This window comes from Mizuhopecten yessoensis, unplaced genomic scaffold (genome assembly GCF_002113885.1).
Source record: "Mizuhopecten yessoensis strain PY_sf001 unplaced genomic scaffold, ASM211388v2 scaffold10867, whole genome shotgun sequence".
In the NCBI taxonomy this organism is placed as follows: Eukaryota; Metazoa; Mollusca; class Bivalvia; order Pectinida; family Pectinidae; genus Mizuhopecten; species Mizuhopecten yessoensis.
In genome coordinates, this window is record NW_018408761.1 from 1575860 (window position 1) to 1601162 (window position 25303).

Below are 25303 nucleotides of genomic sequence, written 5' to 3' on the forward strand. Positions count from 1 at the left end.
AAGTTTTTAGCTTGCATAATTACCATTTTTTTAAATATTGGAAAATGTCGTTTAGCAGTGATTGAACCTGTCACCTATTGAAAATTCTGCGCCCTGATCTACTCAAGCAAAGCTATAAGTAATATACATATAGACGCTAAGTGTTTTAAATATTTGAATTTAAATTTAGATTACGCTTGTATATATTTAAAGGCCAGAACGATCGATGATCAGATATGGTTATTCCGCTTTTTGTTTTTTGAACTTTCCATGGGGGAGATTTTGAATTGTACATGTAACGTTACATGTATATTGCTCAAGTTCTAGACATGACGTCTATCATTTATATAAAAACCACGAGTGAACCAATTTACATTTTCATATCATACTTACCAACCAGCCAATAGTGTAATAACAGTCTGTATGTACTAAGATTACAGAGATGAACAGGACGCATGGTTATCCGGATTTCCGATAATGTTTTATTATCGGAAAGCTAGCCATGATGATGCGAGTCAGTTATCAAAATCATAAGCTAGAGTTTACATGCAACGAAGATTATTCTCCTGAACGAGTAGTACGAAGTTAACAGAGCCTAACAGATGATTTTAATCAGATTGATCCAACTCGGTGTCATTTTTTCTGATGACCAACATTTTATCACTGATAAAATGTAAATTCTGAAATACTATTCAGCATCAGTAATATAATGATAAAACATGTGTACCACATGGAATGCAAAAAAAAAGGCTTTAATATTAAAAAAAAAAAAAAAATGTGTTAAGGAAACACCTTGCTTTAGTTATTTATGGTTTCCTTTCGAAAGAGTTCCACAGACCAATTTATCTGTATGTGTACGTCTCTGTACCACCAGGGACAGTATACGTCCCTGGTACCACGGACTTAGATAACAAATCTAATTCCGTGTCTGTACTAATAAACCGGTCAAAAATTAATTATGAAAAGTATATATCATATCTAAAAATTATTTAAAAAACAGTGTTTTATAGAGAAACCTATAAAAGCCCTTGATATGTTTTCATATAAGTATGTTAATTGATATATATATATTTTAAGTGCAACTTTCCATGGAGATAATCCTTATATTTGCCAACATATCAGCAATCAAAAGGAGTGAGATAGCGTATATAATGATTTAAAATAAATATTACGTCAAATAGTATGACAAAATGTATTATAATATTACATCATAACAGTACATTACAGCGGTCGACTGAAAAAATGAACACTCCCTGGCCTTTATACGTCACGGGAACAAGCTAGTGTCACTGTTCTCACTCGACAGACTCAGGTCAGCGAATCGTCAGTTGTCGGCCAGGGCTATTGAACAACCACTGACAACTCTCTTACATGCGAAATATATGGGTAAGAACAAACTCCTCTTGCATGTTCGTTGTTTTCGCTGTAATCTGTTTCGGTAATATGTTGGGAGTAAATGATCGCGAAGAAATAACGTGAAATCGCTAAAATTTGATGTGACGTTTTTCTCATGGTGTTTATATAACGTTTTTGTCACGTAGGAACTTTATTTGCCTGTTCTGATTCTGTTACTAATTTATAAGTTATGATGGTTGTTATCTGTGAATAATTTGGCAAATAAGTGAAAACGTAATACATTGATCGTGCATCATGTCTAATTTTTTAAATGACATGTGTTCATCAGAGTTTAAAAACGGACGTCCTCGTTTATGACCCCCGTCGATTGGCAGAGAGAGAGTTTGCTTCGTCGTTTAACACCTAATATATAATATTGTGGGTGTATTGACGGTAATCGTATTGACAGGTGAGGCTTGTGCCTTTAGACGGAAGCCTAAATTAAAGGGCGTGATGTTAGCTGACAAAATGTCTACTTTAATTCTGCTTCATTGTATGCAGGAGCCTGAAATTCTGTCAAAAATAGTATTTTTTTGTAATACTGTTATTATTAGTTTTTGACAGAAATTCAGGCTTTTGTGATTGTACCATGCTTCTTCTTTCAATAATCTGCTTACCACCTCTAGTGTATTGTCGCAGATGTGAGGCTCAAGTTATCGGCATGGTATTTCATCATTATGACACTAAAACACTACAATCTGATTAAAATACAGATGTTACTTTAATCACATACAGTGTTTATGAGCATTTTAATAAGATTGGAAACAGTAAGGTTTGTTATACGTCTCTGGGATTGAACAGTGAATACATGAATTTGCAACAGTCTGGCCCAACTGATGTGTGTGTATGGGNCTTCTTAAACCTTAATGGCACAGTAAATTTTATGACAGTGCTTATTGGGAGGACTCAATAGTGTAAAGATTTGTACAGTTGTTTTGTAAGTGGAGTAAAAACTGTGTATGTGTTTATTGTGCAGGAGTGCAGGGGATACGAGCCTTGAAGTCATTTAGTGTTGCACATTCTACTGCTGCTGCTGGTACATGGTCATTGGTGTGTGCAATGAGTATTAATTTGTATGTGTCTTTTGTTGCAGAAATATGTTAGTGTAAGGGTGTACATGTCATGTTTTTTGGGTCTGTTAGTATGAGGATGTTGGGGGTCTATTCCAGTCTATTGCTACATGATTTAATAGGAAATCTAATGTGATGGTGGCCTAGAGTATCCATCATGTGTTGTACAGAGCTTGTATTGTGGTAGTTGTTGTGTGCGTACATATTGTGCTTGTATTTTTCTCTATCTGGTTGATTTAGAATGTGTTGTATGGGTTCCATACAGAAGAGCAGTATTCCAGTCTGAGTCTTAACTATTGTTTTGTATGCATGTTCTTCTATATGTTGTGTGTGGTTTCAGGTTGCAATTTAAGAATCCTAGTGATTTGTATGATTGAAAGTGATTTTGTTGATGTCGGTGTACTGTGCAATCCGAGATTGTTCTGTATAAATTATAATAATAATATACAACATTTGATATAGCACCCTATCTAGCTAACGTAAGCCAATCTAAAGCGCTTTACAGTACATACAAATACAATTAATACAATTAGGATATACACTTTTTGAGGAATTTGCGAGAGCTGCCTTATCAGGTGCTACAAGCTACTAGTCCCATACCACCTGGCTAATATCTCCCTATGTGTGTATGCCTGCGTGTGTACTGGAGATGTATTGTGTTCTGTTTGTAGTAATACCGTGCTTCCAAAGGCATCTTTTATAGTGCCACCTCACTTGAATGCAACATCCACCCCAGACCATTTTAAACTCCACCTGGGTTGTTTGAGTTGCGTGGGTAGGAGAAAAACACTTTCTCTGATATTCCATGCGTGCGATGATTTCGGGGATCGAACACCCCCCCCCCCGCGGACGCCTGCGTGGAAGACCGAAGTGTTAACCACTCGACCAATCCTCCCATACTGTATTGATGTTTTTAATGTGAGTGCCCCATTTAAGATTGCTCTGTAGTATTAAACCTAGGTATTTACTGGAGAAATATTCTTGTTGTAATATGTGGTTGTGGACTTTGTAATAACTTTTAATTTTTGTGCGTTTGTTGATGTTGAGATAATGATGAACTTGCATGAGCCAGTCTTGCTCCCATTTTCCTGTTGTGTCTATATCTATGTCCTGTTGTAGTTTGGTTGTATCTTCTCTGTTGTTTATTGTTTTGTATGACATATGTGTCACTACGACTGCTGCTCCCCAGAAACAAAGGTTGTATTATGTAGTGGAACTTGACTGGGTCCATCGTTGTGGACCAGTTAGCCCAATCGATAGAGCGTCTGTCATAAATTTATTAGAAGGTCCCAGGTTCGAATTCAGGACAGCCTCAGGACCTGTCATATTTACATTTTTCTATGATACAGGATTATCTCTAGTACTGTATTATTATTATGGCTGTAATGCTTGATACACATGTACTGTATATATACAAATTCTGTATATATATATATGCTCACAAATCGATATGAATATGATATTAATGCAAGTTAAAAAAAAAGATGTTTTATATTGCTATCTCAATCACCTGTTTGCTAATCAAGATGTTCTGAATTTGACTATTGTATTTGTGTATTGTTATGTAATGTCTTTGTTTGATAGGTAAAATTCTAGCATCAGTTTTGATGACTCTTTAGTCTTTAACAGTCTCAACCCCTTAAGTCTATGATAAGTAAGCTTCTTCAACATAGGTATACCCCTCGAGGCCGTATATGCCTGAGAGATAGCGGTATTGACTAAGTAAACATAGCAAGGCACATACGTAGACACCTACAGGCCACTCCTAACTGTATAAAGGTGTAATATATATGTACCCTCGTGTATTGTGTTTAGTGGATCATTATATTAGGTGCGTTAATTGACAACAGTTCCTGTTTCTGGGTAGAAAATGCTTTTTAAATTTTCCAGCACTGTCTGTAATTGACCTAATTAGTGTGCTAGGCACATATATATATATAGTGATAGTAGTTTGGGGAAATAAAAGTAATACCAGGTATAGGACACTTCAAAATTACTTTAAAATTGACATATTAGACATTTGTTTTCAGATGATAAATTATGATGAAGGGATAGGATGACCAAACAAAGGCTAAATGAGGAGGGGATATAAGGTTTAATATATTATGGTAGCTAGTTTAAGAAAATGATGTTAGTCCATGAAATGATGAATGATTATAATTTCAGTATTGCACAATGCAGGATGACTCATAAGAGATAAGATCATGATACTTTGCCCTCTAGCTGTGACAGTGACACATATCCATTTTGGGTATACTTTTAAACGTGTGGATATTGATTATATATGCATGGATTAAATTCATCCAATCACTAGAAATATTTCCTATAGTTTCCTGCCTAACTGTAAAAGACATAAATCCATGCTCAAGTTAACATGCAGCGTCTTATTAAAACTTCATGCAGGCTTAATTACGGCGCATGCATCATCACTACCTGATACACACGATGCATTATGATCATGAATATATATAGAATTGAATTATTTTATTAAATTGAGGCTATTGATATATGTTATAGATATAACTAATGGGTTATTTAATTTGTCAGCTTCAATTATTTCCTTTTCCTAACACGTTTACATACCGGTACATATATTGAGACATTCAAAAATGAAAAATTCAAGATTTTTTTCAACGAATATTTATAAAAAAAAACCACAGCAATACTCCAGGGTCTTTAAATTTCCTTGGTAGATTTATAAATAATGGAATTCATCTTCCATATTTGTAAGTATAATAGTATTCTAATTAGGTATACATTTAATATACTTTACAGGAACAAAATTAGACAGGAAATATTTGTTTGCTGGGGGGGGGGGCAGGAAATGTTATGCAAGAAGCACTTCAGTGAAAATACCATAAATGTGTCTCTCCATATAGCCTGTCGATTTAATAAAAACTATTTTTTCCCTCTGATGAAGACATTTTAATTGGTAGGTTTGTTGAGATTTAACTATAGATGTCCAAATACTCGTTAGATTTGGTTTAATTTGAGGGCAAATGAAGACCAGTGTGAACTTTTCTATTGAGTACATTGTTGTATTACCCTATATGTAAATTAAACCATTTTATTAATTCTCAAATATTTTTCAGTCATTTGTAAGTGGAAAATATTTTAATATATGCATTGTAATGTGAAAAAATAACTACCTTGTCTTTGTGGCACAAAGATTTTAAGCTATATAATAAATAGCTAAGATTGATTGTTTGAAGAACATTCGTGTTGACCTGGATTTATCCTGAGTGCTGCCTTAATTTCAGATCATTGTCCTTATAGTGATAATCTGGATATTTTTTTTCAGTTCTGAATAATCAACTACAAACATGAGTAATGGTGTACCAGATTCGGAGATCCCTATGGAGACTGCAGGAGCAGTCGCAGCGGAGGAGGGAATGTTCTCAACCCTTGATTTCTTCATACTGTCAGCCCTGGCTGGCGTTTGTGTATACTACTTCTTCTTCAAGAATAAAAAACAAGAGGAACCAACATTTAAAAAGCTAACTGTCCAGTAAGTATATAAACTAATTGATATCTGTAAATGTGTGCAGTGGAACAAAGCCTGTACAAGTTGGTGTCTGGGAAAAAAAAGTTTTCTAGTTAAATTAGATAAACAATGTATGTATGTCCATCACAAGTGTGAAATTTGAAGTCATATCTTGGATATAAGTGGCCACAATAGACCGAATTCACAGGGTTATGGGACGATTCACTGTATTAAGAAACTGGACTGTTCAGGAAACCAAAAAAAGCAAGAACACAGAAAGCTCTTATGCCACATGACATAATTATTGATATATCTTGCCTGGAGATAAACTTGCAGACAAACTGCAAATAAAAAAGAAATACAAATATTTATTCAGAGTTTGACAGTAAGTGTTGCAACTGTTATTAATCTTTTCATGAGTTTAGATTTTCTCAAATGTCAGTTAAATCAGCATCACAAAACCAATGTAATCATGAAAATTGAATAATATACAATACAACTGTATTTAATATTGCCCCTAGGTGAATGAGAAGATGACAAATTCTGCAGGTGTAAAAAAAACCCTAAACATTTCATTTTCAGGCCTATGCAGGACAGAGCTAGTAACACCGGATTTATAGAGAAGTTGAAATCATCCGTAAGTTTCCCATTCTAATATTGCGAAATTATATCTGAGGTATTTATGCTCACAGCAAATCTCTTTCTTTAATTATGAATCCTATTTTACCTTGACATATTACTGATCACCAGGTATGTTGTGTATTGTGTACATAGTAATCACGTAACTGACATTTGTTTACAACAGAAGGTTGTAATTTCTTAAATAGTTAAATGAAAATACTATAAGATTTAAAGGCTTTTAGAGGAAGTTTTGAGTTGAACAGACTGGAAAGTGTTTATAAAAAATGATGTATGCCATTAAACAGGTAGTAAATGTACTGTCTTGGGGCACAGTAAATGTACTGTCTTGGGCACAGTAAATGTACTGTCTTGGGGCACAGTAAATGTACTGTCTTGGGGCACAAAGTTTGTATGTTTTAGTCACCATTGCAACCAAAAATACTCGTTGATATATATCAACTCAGATCAGTACCCTGTTAATTAATCTTTGAAGTTACCTTGTGATCACTGGTGGAAAAAAATGGTATAAGCATATATGTGCATCAAGAATAATGCTGGATTATCTATACTCCCTGTTCCATTAAACATCTTACATATGAATCTGAAAATTCTTAAACAGCAAGAAGTTTCTGAATCTGATGCATGAGCCTTCAGATACTGCAAGAGCATATCTCTCTAGGTAATCATGTACAACAAAGGTTTATACAATGTATCTGAGTCTTATTAGACAGCAAGAATTTATTTTATTTCTGATTCTGAGCAATCATACCTGCGTAGAGCTTTTACATATGTATTTGAATATGAGCCTTCCTTTATAGCAAGAGCTTGTTTATGATATAGAACCTTCATAAACTGCAAGTGCTTATTTCTTGTTCTAAGCCTTGATACATATATAACAAGACCTTATTTATGAATCTAAGCCTTAATGTTTGACCATCAATTTAAAATCTTGACATTTTTATATACAATTCTAACCATGATTTTTTTCTCCAGGGAAGGAATGTGATAGTGTTTTACGGGTCCCAGACAGGAACAGCAGAGGAATTTGCTGGGCGTTTAGCGAAAGACGCCACTTGTTATGGAATGAAGGGCATGGTGGCAGATCCCGAAGAATGTGAAATGGTGAGCTTAATTAGTGAACATTGAGTCATGTGCAATGGACTCTATGAGAAAACATGTTATTTTTTTTCCACATATTTCAAATGTTAAAAGTAGCTTTATTAACATAATTAACACAATGTATACTTGTTATTTTAATTGACAAGCTAAGTTCATCTAAAAGAATTGGAGGTTAAAAAGTATTGTTATTAAAGTCATCATTGTGATGTACATAGTTTACTTTCAGAAACCTTGTTGAATGATTCTTTAAGAATAACGGACAATGTTTTCAGTTTTGAGCTAGAATTGTTAAATGCTAGTTGTGAGCACCAAAATGACAGCACCAGCTGTATGCTCCCCAGGGAGTTGAGAAAGATATTTGCTGGTTGCAAAGGCCCTATAACCATGGATAATAATTTGTGAACCACTTTGAGACAACCTACGAACTAGGTTGTGATAAAGCGGTATATAAGAACCTGAAATTAATATTATTATTATTATTATGAAATATGTACATGTATTTTCTGTTTTAATCACATAATGTATTGTTTTTGTTTCAACTCCAGTGACCAAATCATTGTTATTATAACCACAATAAGAATTTGACACTAAAAATGCATCACATTTTTTACTGCAGGAAGACCTTGTGAAGTTAAAAGAGATAGACAATGCACTGGCAATATTCTGCATGGCGACATACGGCGAAGGCGATCCCACTGATAATGCTCAGGAGTTTTACGATTGGTTACAAAACGCAGACTCTGATCTCACCGGAATTAAATTTGCTGTAAGTAACTCACTTTCTGAACAAGAAAATATGTGGTGTAAACCATGGATATTTCCCCTCATATTACTAACCAAATTAAACTAATAAAAAAAGGAAATTGGGTAAATTTTACAAATTTTTATGCCAGGTTTAACATCAAGTGTGTACCATATTGTATTTAGACCACAGGCAGATTTTGACAAATAATACCAGCTAAGCATTTATTTTCATTGTAAACAATGGAAAAAAAATCACAAATTATATAACAACTACTAATTCCATGCATTGGGCTGGAGCAATTGCACAGCCCTGAATATAAGTTATCTGAGGTGTAAATTTATTTTATATCATTGATGAAAATAAGTTAACTCTGCATATAATTTGATCTGTTACAGATTTTTGGATTGGGTAACAAGACCTATGAACATTTTAATGCTATGGGAGAGTTCATGGATAAGAAACTTGAAGAGTTGGGAGCAGAGAGAATATATGAACTCGGTAGTGGTGACGATGATGGAAAGTAAGTAATTTGTTTCGTGGAATATGAAATGAATTCTTGTAAAATAATTCTTACAAAGTAATAAATATGTTTGAACAGGATAATAAATGCTATAGATCTCTTCATTGTTCTGACTGTTTTTTACCACTGTAGACCATAATGGACTCATCTAGATCAATGCATGGTCGAGTCTACTTAAGTTACATAGGGGTGAAAGGGTTAATGATGTTTATTTTTTTTACTTTTAATGGATAACTAGGAAGATATTTAACAACTGTGAAGAATTTAAATTTTCAAAATAAATGACCCTGAGGGATACATACATACAGTCCCTCTAGAAAAAATGGAAATTTATTTTCAGTATTGAAGAAGATTTTGTGACCTGGAAAGAGAAATTTTGGCCAGCTGTATGTGAACACTTCGGAGTAGAAGCCACTGGAGATCAATTCAAGTAAGTGTTTAATTTAATTTTGGAAACCATTTTAATTATCTGGAATCACACTGGAAAAGTTAGAAACAGACACATAATTTGATTGATTTGCTCCTCTTTAAGAGTGAAAATGTTGTGAGTGTATTTTGAAAAATATCACAGTCTGTTAACAGTAATTTGTGATTTTATTTTATCATTGAGGAGGTAATACCTTGCTGCCATTTATCTTCCTGAGCTAGCTAGTCTTGCCAACTTGCATTTTTTTCATTGGGACGGAACAAATTTAATCTGAAGAAATCTAAAAACTGATATAAAAAGAATGTACAGCAGTTTGTGTTTGAAAGATAACGGTGTAATATGTCGTAGTGTAAGTTTTTTAGACACTGATGAAAAAGAAAAGAATTATGTTATTTTGTCGATATTGATGTTTATTATATACTTACTAATAAATACGTTTTTTTTTTGTATATATGCGATACGACACAATTGCTCTAACCCATATCAGCCCCCGCCGTATCACACCCCAAAACCCGTATCAGCCTTCTCCGTATCAGCTCGCAAGACCCGTATCACACCTCTTTTGGATTTTTTTGTTTTTCAATATTTTAAAAGAAAAATAGATCATAAGATAGTAGTTTTTATTAGTAAGTATGTAAAAAACAGAATAAAACATGCTTTCTTCCATATCACACCCAGTATCAACCCTCGACCAATATCAGCCCTCGGGCTGATATTGCAGTCTCGGGTTGATACTGGGTGTGATATGGAAAAAAGCATGTATTATTCTCTACATATTTATTGATATAAGAATGTCAAAATATTTTACTGGAAGCCAAACCATAATAGTTGGAGATATCAGATTATTTCTGTTTTCAAAATAGTTAGGAGTTTTGAATTTTTGGGGATTCTGATGATTTGTTTTAATCCCAGTACATATAGTTTTAGTTTTGAGTTTTAATATTTCTGAAAATATGCTGCACTAACTTGCTATTAGTGATACTCAGGCTTTGATTGACTAGACCCTTATAACTTGTTGTTTGTTTCTAGTATCCGACAGTACAGTCTAACAACCTATGATGACTTGCTTAAGGAGAAAACGTATTCTGGAGAAATAGCAAGACTTGGATCATTCAGAAATCAAAAACCGTAAGTTACTTTAAATCTTCATCAAAAACAGTCTGAAGGTAGCATTTCCTTATTTTTTATCTGAAGGTTATTAAAGAAAGACATATATTTCCAACAAATCTTCTTTGCTTTCTATATATAGCCATTTTACTTTTACTAAAAAGTGAAAAATGTTATTTTCAATGAGCATTTTTAGGTAACCTTGAAGAGACTGAATTCTTATTTTTAACAGTCTTTCTGTTTACATTAATGTATATGTCTTTGTACTTATTTTTACAGACCCTACGATGCCAAAAATCCGTACCTAGCTCCCGTTAATGTCAACCGAGAGTTACACAAGGGTGGAGACCGCTCCTGCATGCATATAGAATTTGATATCACCGGCTCAAAAATCAGGTACTGGTAGTTAAATTATAGGTTAAGAGTTACATACCTGAGTGCTGAATATGTGTTTGCATTTACCATCGATCTGTCCATCTGTCCATCAGTACATCTTAATTATACTTTGTACAAAGTGCTATAATAATATATCAGATGTATGTCACTGTGCAAATGTTTTCTTGATTATCTAATGTTTATGTTAATACATGAACATGTATAAAGCTTTCATTCTTGAATGTATAGAACCCATTCTGACCTTTTTGCAAATATTTCCTGATTATTTTGAAATGTTCTCTCCGTTATCAAGGTACGAGGCAGGAGATCATGTGGCTGTCTATCCCGTAAATAATCAGGACATTGTAAACAGAATTGGCAAACGTCTGAATGTGGATCTGGACCAAGTTTTCACGCTGACAAATGTTGATGGTGAGCTGTTCAAAGTTTTGAAAATTGCTATCAGTTTCTTTCTTTTATTCTTTTGATATCACTTCATAAGCTTTGACTTTTTTTGACATTTAGCTTTTCAAAGTGTAATGAGTATAACAATGATAAGCATACATGTAAAATATGTAACATAAAGATAGCTAAAACTAAGTCTAAAGCTATGTTGTATTTTTTTACCACTTAAGTCATTCGTGTAATTGGTATTTATGTAATGTTTATGGAGGCATGGTAGTCTAGTGGTAGGACGCCGGGCTCGTGACCAAAGGGTTGCCGGTTCGAGTCATGGCACGGCACTGTGTTGTATCTTTGAGCAAGATACTTTACTCCGCTTGTTCCAGTCTCCTCAGCTGTATGTGGTTGGGCATTGCTAGAATTGTAGAATGCTAGCTGTGAGCGCCGAAATGGCAGCACCGGCTGTATGCTCCCCAGAGAGTTGAGAAAGGTATTGGCTGGTTGCAAAGGCCCTATAACCACGGATAATAATTTGTGAACTGCTTTGAGACGACCTACGAACTAGGTTGTGATAAAGCCGTACATAAGAACCTCAAATTATTATTATTATTATTATTATTATAATTTCTTTACCGGGACAATTTAACCACAGCGTTTTATATCTTTTATATAGTGCAATATTGTTGAAAATACGTTAGAATTCAGCTTTCAGACAATTTAAGAGTTTACAATTTTACATATAAAAAATAAATTGACATGGACATTCAATACAACAATTATTACAAAATTATTAAAGACCCTGTTTAGATGTCACACAAGCTGCTTCCAACACCAAAATTTGAAATTGCACCAACCAATAAACTTGGGTTCAAACACAAGATCTCATGGCCGACAAGGGCTGGATATTAATATCTGATACATGTTGGTTACAGAGGAGGCCAGTAAGAAGCACCCATTTCCCTGTCCAACCACCTACCGAACGGCTCTGTCCCACTACCTGGACATCACAAGTATGCCCCGTACTCACATCCTTCGCGAACTGGCGGAGTATGGTAATGAAAAGGACAAGGAATTCATTGTCAAAATGACATCTTCATCTCCAGAATCTAAGGTACCTTCACATATCTAGTTTTAGAATTTATATAAAATGTTCAGGCCCATCAGTCCACCATTCAATCTGTGTATCATTTTGCTCTGTCATCTACCATTGTCAAATTTTGTATGCCAGTACCTGGAATGGACCCGTGTAAAATATTGAAATCAGGTTTGTGGTTGATAAACAGAGTTGTGGCCCTTTGTTCATAGTGCATCATTTGATGCATACATACCTGGTATACTTTAACAATTATAATTACCAGATTTTGTACGTGAGCCCCTAACATGGTAGTATATCACATACTTAAATTTAGTCTTTTGTCTTACTATATAATGTATATACAGAGTTAATGTCCCTTTTATAGGGGCGGGGCAAAATTGGGGAAATAGAGGTAAAACCTTTAACATCCTTCTTCTACCATAAATATTAAAGGATTTTATCCAAATTTTGCCTGGAATATCCTTGAGCAAAGGACTCTCAATTTTGTATAAACGGGGGGTTTGGACCCCCTGGGCGCAGAGGGGTGGGGCAAAATTGGGGAAATAGAGGTTAAAGCTTTGAAATCCTTCTTCTACAATACGGAGGAAGGGATTTTATCCCAATTAGTTCTAGAGCATCCTTCTTGCAAGGGGACTGATTTTTTTATAAATGGTGGGTGTGGCCCATCTGGGGGCAGTGGGGCGGGGCCCAATAGGGGAAATAGAGGTACAATCTTGAAATGCATTCTTTTACTGTAGGGATGGAGGGATTTTATCCTAATTTAGTCTGGAGCATCCATGGGCCAAGGGGATTAAATTTTATAAAAATTGTGGGTGTGGTCCCATGTGGGCAGAGAGGGGTAGGTCCCATTCGGAATACCCTTTCGTCATTTTCTACTATGCTAGGTAGCATAGGCGAGGTGTTCCGAATGGGGTGGGTCCAAATAGGTAAAACCTTTAAAATCCTTCTTCTACTATACGGATGAAGGGATTTTATCCCAATTAGTTCTAGAGCATCCTTCTTGCAAGGGAATTCAATTTTGTATAAATGGTGGGTGTGGCCCCTCTTGGTGCAGAGTTGTGGGGCTCAATAGGGGAATTGGAGGTTTAAATCTTCAAAATCTTCTTCCTCTGTACCATTTGAGGGATTTCATCTAACTTTGGCCTGGAGCATCCTTGGATCAAGGGGACTAAATTTAGTATAAACGAAGAGTGTGGCCCCTCTGGTTGCAGAGTTGTGGGGCCCAATAGGAGAATTTGAGGTTTAAATCTTTAAAATCCTTCTTCTTTTGAACCATTGGAGGTATTTTATGTAATATGAATAATTTCCCATTGTTGCTTATTATCCAGGTGAGCGCTACAGGCCCTCTAGGCTTTAGTTTTAGATTTGTCTGGAGCATATAACTCCCTTACTATTTCACTTGCATTGACCAATCTTACTCTACTTATGTTGCTTCATCCTTGATATCCAGGGGTTATGCTAACTTTCGCTCTCTACAACCCTGGAATATGTCATGGCAAAATTGAAGGCACCAATATAGCTGTTTGATTGGTCTCGGGTAAAAAACCCTGACCAATTGCTAGGCTAATACCTGTCCTTTGAAGATTACAAAGGAGAGACACTCGACTTCAAAGCTTGTCAGTTTTTACCGCTATGTGACGGTGAGATCAAAGGATTGAACTAGTCTTCTTGTCTCATCAAAAAGGTTGCTCACACCGAGCCTTCAATTTTGCTATGACATATTCCAGGGGTGTAGAGAGCGAAAGTGAGCGTAACACCTAGATATCGAGGATGATGTTGCTTTGGATATTTGGTTTTAATTATTAGCCTTCGTAATACACCATAATGACAATACTGTTTGACCAGAAGGAATTTTGATTGCTCATTACCTCTTTTTACCACGATACAGCTTAACATTTAGTAACTTACATCTTTTTGTTGTGACAGGCATCGTACAGTGATTGGATCATCAAAGATCATAGAAACATTCTGGCGGTCCTCGAGAGCCTGCCATCTCTAATGCCACCTATAGACCACCTACTGGAATTGTTGCCTAGGTTACAGGCCAGGTACTACTCCATTTCATCATCACCAAAGGTACGTATCAATTTTACAATTATTTGACACACCCTCAATGACATGAGCTTTTATTAAGGCACTTAACCCAATAAGGTTTATAATGGTAGAACAAATGCTGATGGTTGATAATTCATTAACATGTTTTACTTTTGTGTGCTTGTAGCATACAATAACATCGCTTTTTGATTTTCCAACAGATTCATCCTACAAGTATCCACATCACTGCGGTTATTGTACAGTACAATACTCGTACAGGGCGTGAAGTAGAAGGTGTTGCCACAAACTGGCTGGCACTCAAAAAACCAGACAATGGAATAAAGTATCAAGTACCAATCTATGTCCGCAAATCACAGTTCAGGCTTCCTTTCAAGACAAATACACCTGTGATCATGATTGGTCCTGGAACTGGTCTTGCACCTTTCCGAGGATTTATACAGGAGAGACAGTTTGTACGCAAAGATGGTAAGGAAAATTTATGATAAAGAAAACAGGTTTGAAAGAGAAAACAGTGTTTGTTGCATTCCTGGTGTAAATAAATTGCTTTGTTACATCGTAATCCCTAAGGCCTAATATAAATAAATGTGTGTTTCCGTTTAACCCTACCTACCCTTGACTTTTGTGCCGACCCTTAAGTTCTTATTGGCATTAAGTGATATGCATTGTTAAAGTCAATGCACTACTGTATATAAGCACAGTTAAATATTTTCCAAAATAAAAAGAATTGCTTTACCTATAGCTACCTACCATCTTTTTATCTGAGGATGATTGCAGAAACAGAAGTAATTATTTGTTTGGCCAAACTAGTACATCAGTGTTGCTAGGGTGGACTATAGGAGATCCCCACCGTATAACCATATATACAATTGCTGAGTATGAAGAGAAGAATGCACATATGCTTCCATGATGGCCCTGGGGTCTGGCCCCACCCTTGGAGACATAGTCCCTGGGTCATAACTTTGAAACGGTTGAGATCCCACCCCAAAACTTCATATACAAATGCTGGGCATAAAGAGATGAATGCAGTCATGATATTAGAATAGACCGTAGGGTCTGACCGATCCCCAAGGGATGTAGTTTCTGAGTCACAGCTTGGAAACAGATGAGATCCCCACCCTATAACCATATAAACAATTGCTGAGTATAAAGAGATGAACAACATACGCTTCCAGGATGGCTCCAGGGTCTGCCCCAGCCTTGGGCATTTAACCCCTGGGTCATAACTTCGAAACGGTTAAGATCCCCACCCCAAAACCATATATAAAATTGTAGGGCATAAAGAGACGAATGCAGTCATGATATTAGAATTGACCCCAAGGTCTGCCCCACCCTTGGAGACTTAACCCCTGGGTCATAACTTAGAAAGGGTTAAGATCCCCACCCCAAAAGTATATATATACAATTGTTGGGCATAAATAGACGAATACAGTCATGATATTAAAATTGATCCAAGGTCTGCCCCACCCTTGGAGACTTAACTCCTGGTTCATAACTTTGAAACAGTTGTAATCCCCACTCGAAAACTTTATATACAAATGCTGGGCATAAAGAGACGGATGCAGTCATGATATTAGAATTGATCCTGGGGTCTGGCCATTACCCTAGGGACCTAGTTTCTGAGTCACAGCTTTGAAACAGTTGAGATTCCCACCCCATAACTATACATAATATTGCTGTGCATGAAAAATCTAATACAGATATGCTACAAGGATTGGCCATGGGGTCTGGCCTATTCCCTTGGATCTCATTTAAAGAATATTTTTCCATGATTGCTTAGATATCCAGATGAGCCATACAGGCCCTCTCTGCCTCTTGTTTTAAATTTGACAGGGTTTTGTTTTGGGGTGGGGGAGGGCAATTTTGTTTAATTTACAGTAACATCCCGATTATTTTCAACTTGTAAATTGTGAAATACTTTTGTTTTTGCATTTTACAGGAAAAACAGTGGGTGACACAGTGTTGTTTTATGGGTGTCGTCACAAGGCACAAGACTTCCTGTACGAGGATGAGTTAAATGACTATCAGAATGATGGCACACTTACTAAGATGCATGTGGCATTCTCTCGCGATGGTCCAAACAAGGTGTATGTGCAACATTTACTGGGTAATAATAAGGAGGAAGTGTGGAAAATGCTTGATGCTGGAGGTCATATATATGTGTGTGGGTAAGTAATATCAGAATACTGTTTTTCATTTCAGCAATAATTATCATAACTTTGGTGTTCTATCTTCCTTTTCTATTCATCTTTCGTATACATCTTCATTACTAGCACCCATTATTTTGCATCCCATTGTAAAAGATTTTAATCTCTAATATCTTAAAAGACAAAACTCATCTTGCCCCACATAAGGGAGCTGAAAGTGGGGTTTTTTTGCCTAGTTTTACAGCCAAATACAGGCTGACCTTGGCTAAAAATTGCTTTATTTTCTCAAAAGGAAAAAAAATCTGGAATATCATCCCAATGAAAATATGCTTTAAATGTCATCTCTGATCTTTGCGAGTTGACTTAATAGTCCAGTTGTGTGATTTCATTCTCAGATGTAATGTGCATAACTGAATCGGCTCTAATCAGCTGTGAGTGTACCTTAGTGTTTGTTATTGTTGGTTCAAGTCCAAAACTTTGAGGAAACTAGAGTTGGACCTTGAAAAAGTGACTTGAAATGACTATCTAATTATTATCTCTGGGACAGCTATTGGTAAATTAAAAAAAAAACAGCTCATTAGCTGACCTTCTTTCATTTTGTGCGATGTGCCTACTTTAGGGAAATAACAACTGCAGTGAAACAAAGCGAACTAGGTCTGTATCATGTTATATGATACTGAGTGAAATCTGAACAGAACACGCGAAATCAAATAATTTTCTTTTAACGTCAATTTCAGTGATGCTCGTAACATGGCTCGTGATGTCCACGATACACTACTCAAGGTTCTGACAGAGTGTGGAGGCATGGAGCAGCAGGTGGCTGTTGATTACATCAAGAAAATGCAATCTAAGGGACGCTACTCTTGTGACGTGTGGAGTTGATCCTATTTTTGGTGTAGAATTTACATTACATTGTGAACATTTACGTAAGGGTGTTTCCTTGTGATAGTTTGAACAGTTAAATGTGGCAGTGTTCACCAGTATATTGAACACTGTAGTATAGAATGGGTTTTCAATCACATGTGATGTTTCATCATTTTTTGTCCTTGAACAATAGCTAGATTACTAAATTGAAAACTGGACATTTTTGCATGAAACTCAGATACTTACTGAAAGTCACGAATGGAAGATAATAAACATTGGCCGTTTGTTTGAAAGACCAAAGATTGAAAATTTTGTGGGGCAAAACTTGTGTATAATATATTGTGTATTATATTGATCACAGATAAATGGTCAGTAAACACAATCAGGTATAGAAATCAATTATTTTACTGACTTCTGTTTGTCTGTTCTCTGTTTTAACACAATAAGCATTTGTAGAATTGTTTTCAATTCAAGTGAAGTCTATGTTTTTAATGTGTGGAGTCTGTTATTTTTCTGAAAACCTGCGGCACTATGGTACATTCTGGAAAAGTTTGGCTATTTCTTGATGAACATTAATTATTTAGTTTTAAAAATATATGATTATGATTCCAACACATCAATTGATAAAGTATTATAAATATATTAAAACGGTTTCTTGTATAAATGAAATGACAAAGAATTAATTAATTTAGAATGTTGGTATGAATAAGATTGTATACAAATAAACAGATTTATAAACAAATTATACTATCGTTGATTATCCTATGAATTCCTGCTGTGTATATTTATATATTGTAGGTAGATAAACAATGATTTGCTTCTTCATTCCTCTGTCCATTGGCCCAAGGGTATTTCAAACCTGGTAAGCTTAACCTTTTCACCACTGTAGACCATAATGGACTCATCCATATCAATGTATGGCAGAGTCAATTAAAGTTACATATGGGTGAAAGGGTAAATGAATCACTAGCTGTTCAGAATGATATTTTTGAGAAATGGTTTTATGAAATTGATTTATTATTTAAATATTTTCTACGTCTTCTGATAATTCCTATACCAGAACTTGTTATTTTAGGTAATTGTACAATAAAACCCTGTTATCTTACCATCATTTTATATCCAGCAAAAGTTTTGTTATACTGGGTTTAAGATTTTTTTAAGTAAAATGGTAAATGAGTCCTTTGTATATGTTGGCAGTGATTTAAGTGACAGATGAATCGAGGGCAAAATATCAAAAAGTTTAACTAAAAACAAAAAACAAAAAAAACCTGCAAAACTACCTAGATAAAGAATTGTGTGAAACTTAATTTACTCAGAAATTTCATCAGAAAGAAAAAAAATTAAGTTTCATTAAAAACAAAACTTGTAATAGGACTTCATCATGCCAGTGTTACACATGTACTTGATTTTGACATTTGAGCCTTGTTATTCCAGTCATTAGTGGTGCTTTGTCTCACGAGTCTGGAGCATTGTTTACCCTGTTACAGTTTAGGACATCAGTCCAGTTACAAGCTTAGTCAATCCAGTCACAGTTGACCACTGTCAATCCAGTCACAGTTGACCTCTGTCAATCCAGTCACAGTTGACCTCTGTCAATCCAGTCACAGTTGACCTTTGTCAATCCAGTCATAGTTGACCTTTGTCGATTCCATCACAGTCGACCTTTCCGATCCTGTCACAGTTGACCTTTGTCATTCTAGTCACAGATGACCTTTGTCAATCCTGTCACAGTTGACCTTTGTCAATCCAGTCACTGTTGACCTTTGTCAATCCAGTCACAGTTGACCTTTGTCAATCCAGTCACTGTTGACCTTTGTCAATCCAGTCACAGTTGACCTTTGTCAATCCAGTCAGATTTGAGTTTTGTTTCAGTTTATTTTATTACTGTTATTCAGACAATTTCTCTGGGACCAAAGTATCTGGACTGACGAACTTCACATGTTACCTGATTTTCAAGATTAAATAGACGATCATTAAAAATATAAAATAGCACTATAAATAAAACAGTAATGAAAGTGTAAATTAACCAGTGTTATCAAAGCTAGTGGAAAAAATCTCTGGCAACACTTGCTATCTGTATAAATTGTACTGTATTATTGGTGATCAGTCCAACAGCTACCTATCAAGATAGGGGTAAATGGAGTGCTGGGATTATTTCCACATCTTCCACTATTATTTAAAAAAAATGCCCATCACATAGTGTTGTGGAGCACCATTTAATAAAAAGAAAAGAAATACAGTACATGTATGTATAATGTGTGTTTGTGTGTGTGTTTTTTTCCTAACTGGCCCCATAAACCCAACAGCTTGATTTTATTGTAGGAAGATATGTCTGGATACGATCGTCATCTGGAAAATGTGTTTAACTAATGGGTAAGGTGCGGTGGGGAGCATGGATATTTGTTTTGGTATTTACTCATTCACCCCTACCTATCTAAATTAGACTTGCCCAGTCTTTGAATTGGTAAGATTAAAATGTGACTTTAGGGGTGAATGGGTTAAATATGCTGCTATTAATATAACCAGACTGTCAAAGATAAGGTAGTGGTGTTGAGACTTTTCAAAGATAGAGTTGCTGTCCATGTTGTATACATGTACATGTTGTATAAAATACCTAAAGATGGTTTGATTTTTTAAACCAAAGATGTTTTTAAATTTAAATGAGGGCTGCCCTTGTTATTAGTGTATATGTTGTATAAAGATGATGCTTCTCCGAAAATGTGTGGATAAAGTAGCTAAGTCATGGATTGATTCTGGGTTTTTTTAGATGTTGGATGTAATCAGTATTTCAATAATTCGCAAGCTTTGTATATATGAATTTTGTAGATTGAAATAAGCATAAAAGATATACATAATTACTATTAATTGTACAAATTATGTAATTTAATTAATTTGCATACAATGAGCAGAGGTGTACAGTTTCATATTTAGAGTAATACTAGCCAGCTGGAAAAAAATCCTTGAGCCCAACATATTTTATCAGGTTGAAAATTTTCTCATAGCTCTGATGCAAAGTGTTCTAAACCCAGTTTTCCGCTCATGGAATTGTACACCCCGGCTATGAATGTAATTAAGCCATTTTGTCTGTAATTAGCCAATTGATCATGTAGTAATTATAAATACACAGCACTTTAGCTGTTCTTTATTATAATTATATATGCTTTGCTTTATGGAATATTTATGTAGTTGTCTGTTGAATAAAATATGTGTTTGTTATTTGTTTTAAGTATTTAAGCGACAAATTGATCAGCTATCAAGCATCAAACCTTGGTTTGCAATTACACAGCAACTGCCCGCTAATGTTCTTATTGATATAGGATTTTCGTTAATTTTGTTTTTATTGACATGCAATAAATTAATTAACAGATACAAAATAAAGAGTATTTTTTTTGTTAAAAGTAAAGATGGAGCTTTATTATCGACATACATGTAAACTCAGGAAGTTAACTCATTCACCCCTGAAGACACATCTAAACTCTTCCAAAGCAAAGGTTTGAATAGTTCATTTTGAAATTTCAGGGGTGAATGAGTTATATAAAATTGTCACCTTAAGAAGGCTTTATTTACAATACATAACTTGTGTAATATCAGTGTCATCAATTGTGATGCAGCAAAGAACAATGGGATGGAAGCACAGATACAAGGCTGTTTCCTGTTGACTCTTCCAATTTTCTTCCTTCCAGTCTAATTCTTAACATAAACTTTAAATTTAAGTTTAAATTGTTGAGTAATTGAAAATAAATCTAGGTTGCTTTCATTCCATCTGACTTTACTGAAACTTCCTGAATCTTGTTAAATTAATGGATTCCAATAAAAAAAAACCTCTGTTAAACTCTTTTTCTTGATTATAACTGATGCGTTTGTACACTTTAGTTACCATAATTGGAAATCATTTGTGGTCCACATGCTATGAAGAACTTGGTCTTGCAATGAGTTTGTGCATGTAATTGTATTAATGGAGTATCTTTATTATACAAACAAAACATTATCAGATTTGAACATTTTTAGTATCTTTCTTGTTGTATTCAGGCAAATTATTAGATGCAAAAAGAACCATTTTACCCCACTAAACCATCTTGGGGTAGTTGTTCCATCTATATATTAACAGGAGCTAGTCATTACAAAAAATAACAGAATTAATATGTAAATTATGTAATACATTTTACATGTTTTCATTTTGTTTTCTTCATGATAAGTGTTGAATGAGCGTATATGTTTGATACATGTATATGGATTGATTCAGTGTGGATGTTGGGACTGCATGGCTTGAAGGAATATGCACTGGTATGTAATATAATGACTTGAGTTTATACTGGCATGAACATTGAAAACATTTGATTTAATATGTAAATTTTCAGTCTACATTTGTGGTCATTAGAGATTTAATTTTCCAAAATGTTTGCAGTATTAATGTGTCTGTGTTATCGCTGTATTCATGGAACAGCCTAAGGTCTCCTTAATATTGGTTCCTTATGATGAATTCAAAGTATATGCGAGCTGGGAGGAAAAATGTCAGAAAGACACTCTTGACATTGTGTACATAGCCTATGAATGCAATTTCTTCTGATTTGGTTATAATTGGACTGCAGTGGAAATGTAAATATTGTGATTTATACATATAAAGCTTGAGGTCATCCGCTGTAAAAAAAAATGGGCTTGTTTGTACATGTAGAAAAGCTTGCTGTGGATAAAAAATGTGATTAACAATACTGTTAGTTTATATCTTGTGTATATTTCTATCAATTGTTTAACAGCGATTCACCTGTAGGTACATGTATTGTGTATTTTACTTGTTCGTACTTCAACAGATGAACAGTTACCCTAAAATTCCTTTTTGGATTTTAACTTTTATTAAAAGACATTTGTCAATAATATTTCATTTTTACCTAAAATATAAGAAATAATTGAACTTGCATGCAAAATACTACTAAAATGAAGAAAAAAAAACCATCAAACGTTTTATTCTGAAAGTTGGATTAACATTGATCTGATCTCTTGGTTATAGTGAAGGACACTTGTTTTCCTGTTAAAGATATTCCTTTGTATAGTTGATATTTGTTTGTATCATTATTTTATGCCTCTTTTTCTATCTTTATTCGAAGTTTAAAATTAATACCAGGACCAGCAATAACCAATAATGAGTTGGTTAACTTAAATTATTTAATTTTTCCATATTCCAAAGTATATGAATTTCAATTTGCCAAAAACTGTCTGAACACACTTGAATTAATGTGGTCATCTCTTCTAGCAAGTGTAAAAATATGTTATTTATATTGTATTTTTATATAAAGCTTAAAAATGTAGTGAACCTTTTCGTTACTATATATAGGCACATGGACACATGTAAACAAATTTATTGTTATTATTGTTTGATTGGTAAACTTTTTTGTGCTAATGTTACGGAACCAACAGTTTAATACCATTCATGCAGTTTATTATGTATTACTTTTACAACTCCCAATAAATTGAAGAGACAGATTTACCTTTCTCTTTTAGTTAGGAGAAATCTTTATAAATGTGTTTCTGATATACTGAGAATGATTTTGATGAATGATATCTAACTCCAAACTCCATGATGCTACTTTAAACACAAGCTTTCATTATTATACAACACTAAATTTAGTGTATTTTTGAGGAACTCCTTAAATGAGATGCAGTTCGTGTGACAGAACTTTGCTCAAAGTGAATTTTTCCTATTGAGCGTATTGGTGCTACAGATTTCGGTCATAAAAATTATCAGGTTTATCATCGCGTAATTGAGTTTAGATATTTGTATGGAACAACTTTTATGTTTTGTGGTCATGGGCGTTTTGAAAGTACTGATGAAAAAAGTACTGATTACAGTGTAACATGATTAAACCTACATTTGGCCAGTTCATACAGAATCTGGTGTATACAGAATCTGTAATGTTAGGTGTACAGCCTACAGGTCTATACATATATATACATATACATACGTTTGTGTAAGTAATTGGATATAATTTGAATTGTAGCATTGATGTAATAACAGAAAACAAAGAAGTTGTGAAGTTTTCATGTAATTTAAAATTCATACCAGTTCCTGCCTAGCAGTAATTTAGACCGAACCAACGACTAGAAAGAGTTGGCATTAAAAATAGGCTTCATCAAGCAATAAAGGCTCAATGGAGTTGTAAAAACTGCAGTTATTTTATTCAGAGTTTTGTAGTTTAAAAAAAGACAAATAGTGAAAACATTGTTTTTGTGCAGTTTTGATCAGTTCCAATTTTAATCTTGTATTTTTCAGAAATCTGTCGGAGATGATTACTTTGTTTGTGTATTTACCATGAAACCATCCCTCTATTATTTACTATTCAAACCAAATACATTGTATCACACTACCATTGTATCACACTAACATAGTATGTACTACATTTTATACCACTAAACCAAGGTTACACAATGTGCTTGCATGTTTTTTTTAATAAAACTTCATTTGTAATAACCATTATATTTTCTTGTCTTATGGCGAGAAATCATTTGTATGATTGGAAAACTGTCAAATTTGATTGATAAAATTTTACACAACTTATGTTGACCTCACGAAAAATATTTTCTGAAGTTTTCATTAACACATTTAATGACATGGGTTGTCCTGTTGATATATGGTAAAAGTTTGGTATATGTACTAGGAATCAGATATAAATATGGTATATATATATACCCGTTATATTAGTTCTAGTCACTATGGTTTTGACAACTCTAAACTCATTCCCCCCTGAAATGAACAATGAACTATTCCAACCTTGGTGGAAAAATACGCAGGAAGAGGCGGAGGAGTCCAACCTCCTATAGGTGCTGGTTGGTAGATGTCTCGGTGGAGGAATCAGGTGGATACTGGAGTATTCTAATAGAGCTTCATAGACGATAGCACGGAATTAGATTGCTATCTAAGTCCGTGACGATAGGTAATAACAAGTAGGTAAGAGATAGAGCATCAACACCAGGTATTCTGTCAATTAGGAGTTATTTGTTGACAGGTTTCGGTAGGCTAATTACGGTTCACAATAAAATGACATCATGATTTGCAAAATTGTTCTGATGATGGTAGGCGTAGCCTACCGAAACATGTCAACAAATAAAATCTCCTAATTCACGGAATCCCTGCTGTTGTTGATCCATCTCTTACCTACTTGTTATTCCAACTTTTCAATTGAAAGAGTTCAAATGTGTCTTCAGGGGTGAATGAGTTAATCTTCATGACACAGGGACTTGGCTTCTTGATCCAGTCCTCAAACAGTTATTTTCCTGTGAAATTTTGTTACTTCTACTATATTCAAACAAAGACAATTTGGGTTGAAAGCCTTTTTTCGTTGAAAAGGAAATTATGATGGTGTACTTTGTATATTACTCATTGCTGTAGTAAATGGGAAAGCAACTCCAAAACAGATGTGAAACAGATTGGAACTCTTCTTCATTGGCGATAAAATACGGAGCACAGGGGTACTCTACCTTAATATCAGGCCTCTGTGCACCATTTGAAAATAATAGATATTTGTTTGCCATTCATATTTGTCAACATAATACACAACAATTGAGACTGGAAAATGTTTACAAAGTCTGGTATTAGATAACTATAGCCTGTGATTATTTTTGGTAATTAAAACATACTCTATACTGTATGTCTGTTTTATTGTATTTGGAGCCTGGTTTAATGATATAGGACAGTTTTTGTAAAATAGACAGTTTTGAAAAGTTGAAAATACTTTTGCTATCCCCTCACAATGAGAGTTGGAGGGGACACTGTGTGTTCTTCCTTTTCATAAGTTAACTACCCACTGTTATCAAGGCAGACATAGGTTCTGTGAAGTTCCCAAAAATCTCTCAAGAAATTATCCAAATACCACTACTAGAGTGAGATAAGGAGTGTGGTGTGAACTGA

The 25303-nt window shown here is 34.6% G+C and overlaps 1 protein-coding gene across 1 annotated transcript; it reads left to right on the plus strand.

Moving 5' to 3' along the window:
- The first annotated feature begins 1244 nt into the window (after positions 1–1244).
- Positions 1245–25041, plus strand: LOC110463152 (NADPH--cytochrome P450 reductase-like). Its single transcript, XM_021517541.1, has 15 exons — positions 1245–1365; positions 5746–5952; positions 6511–6565; positions 7543–7671; positions 8285–8434; positions 8809–8933; positions 9274–9363; positions 10390–10488; positions 10747–10863; positions 11156–11274; positions 12177–12355; positions 14267–14416; positions 14596–14860; positions 16332–16560; positions 17277–25041. The coding sequence occupies exons 2-15, from the start codon at positions 5768–5770 to the stop codon at positions 17419–17421; spliced, it is 2037 nt and encodes a 678-aa protein (XP_021373216.1). The 5' UTR covers positions 1245–1365; positions 5746–5767; the 3' UTR covers positions 17422–25041.
- The last annotated feature ends 262 nt before the right edge of the window (positions 25042–25303 follow it).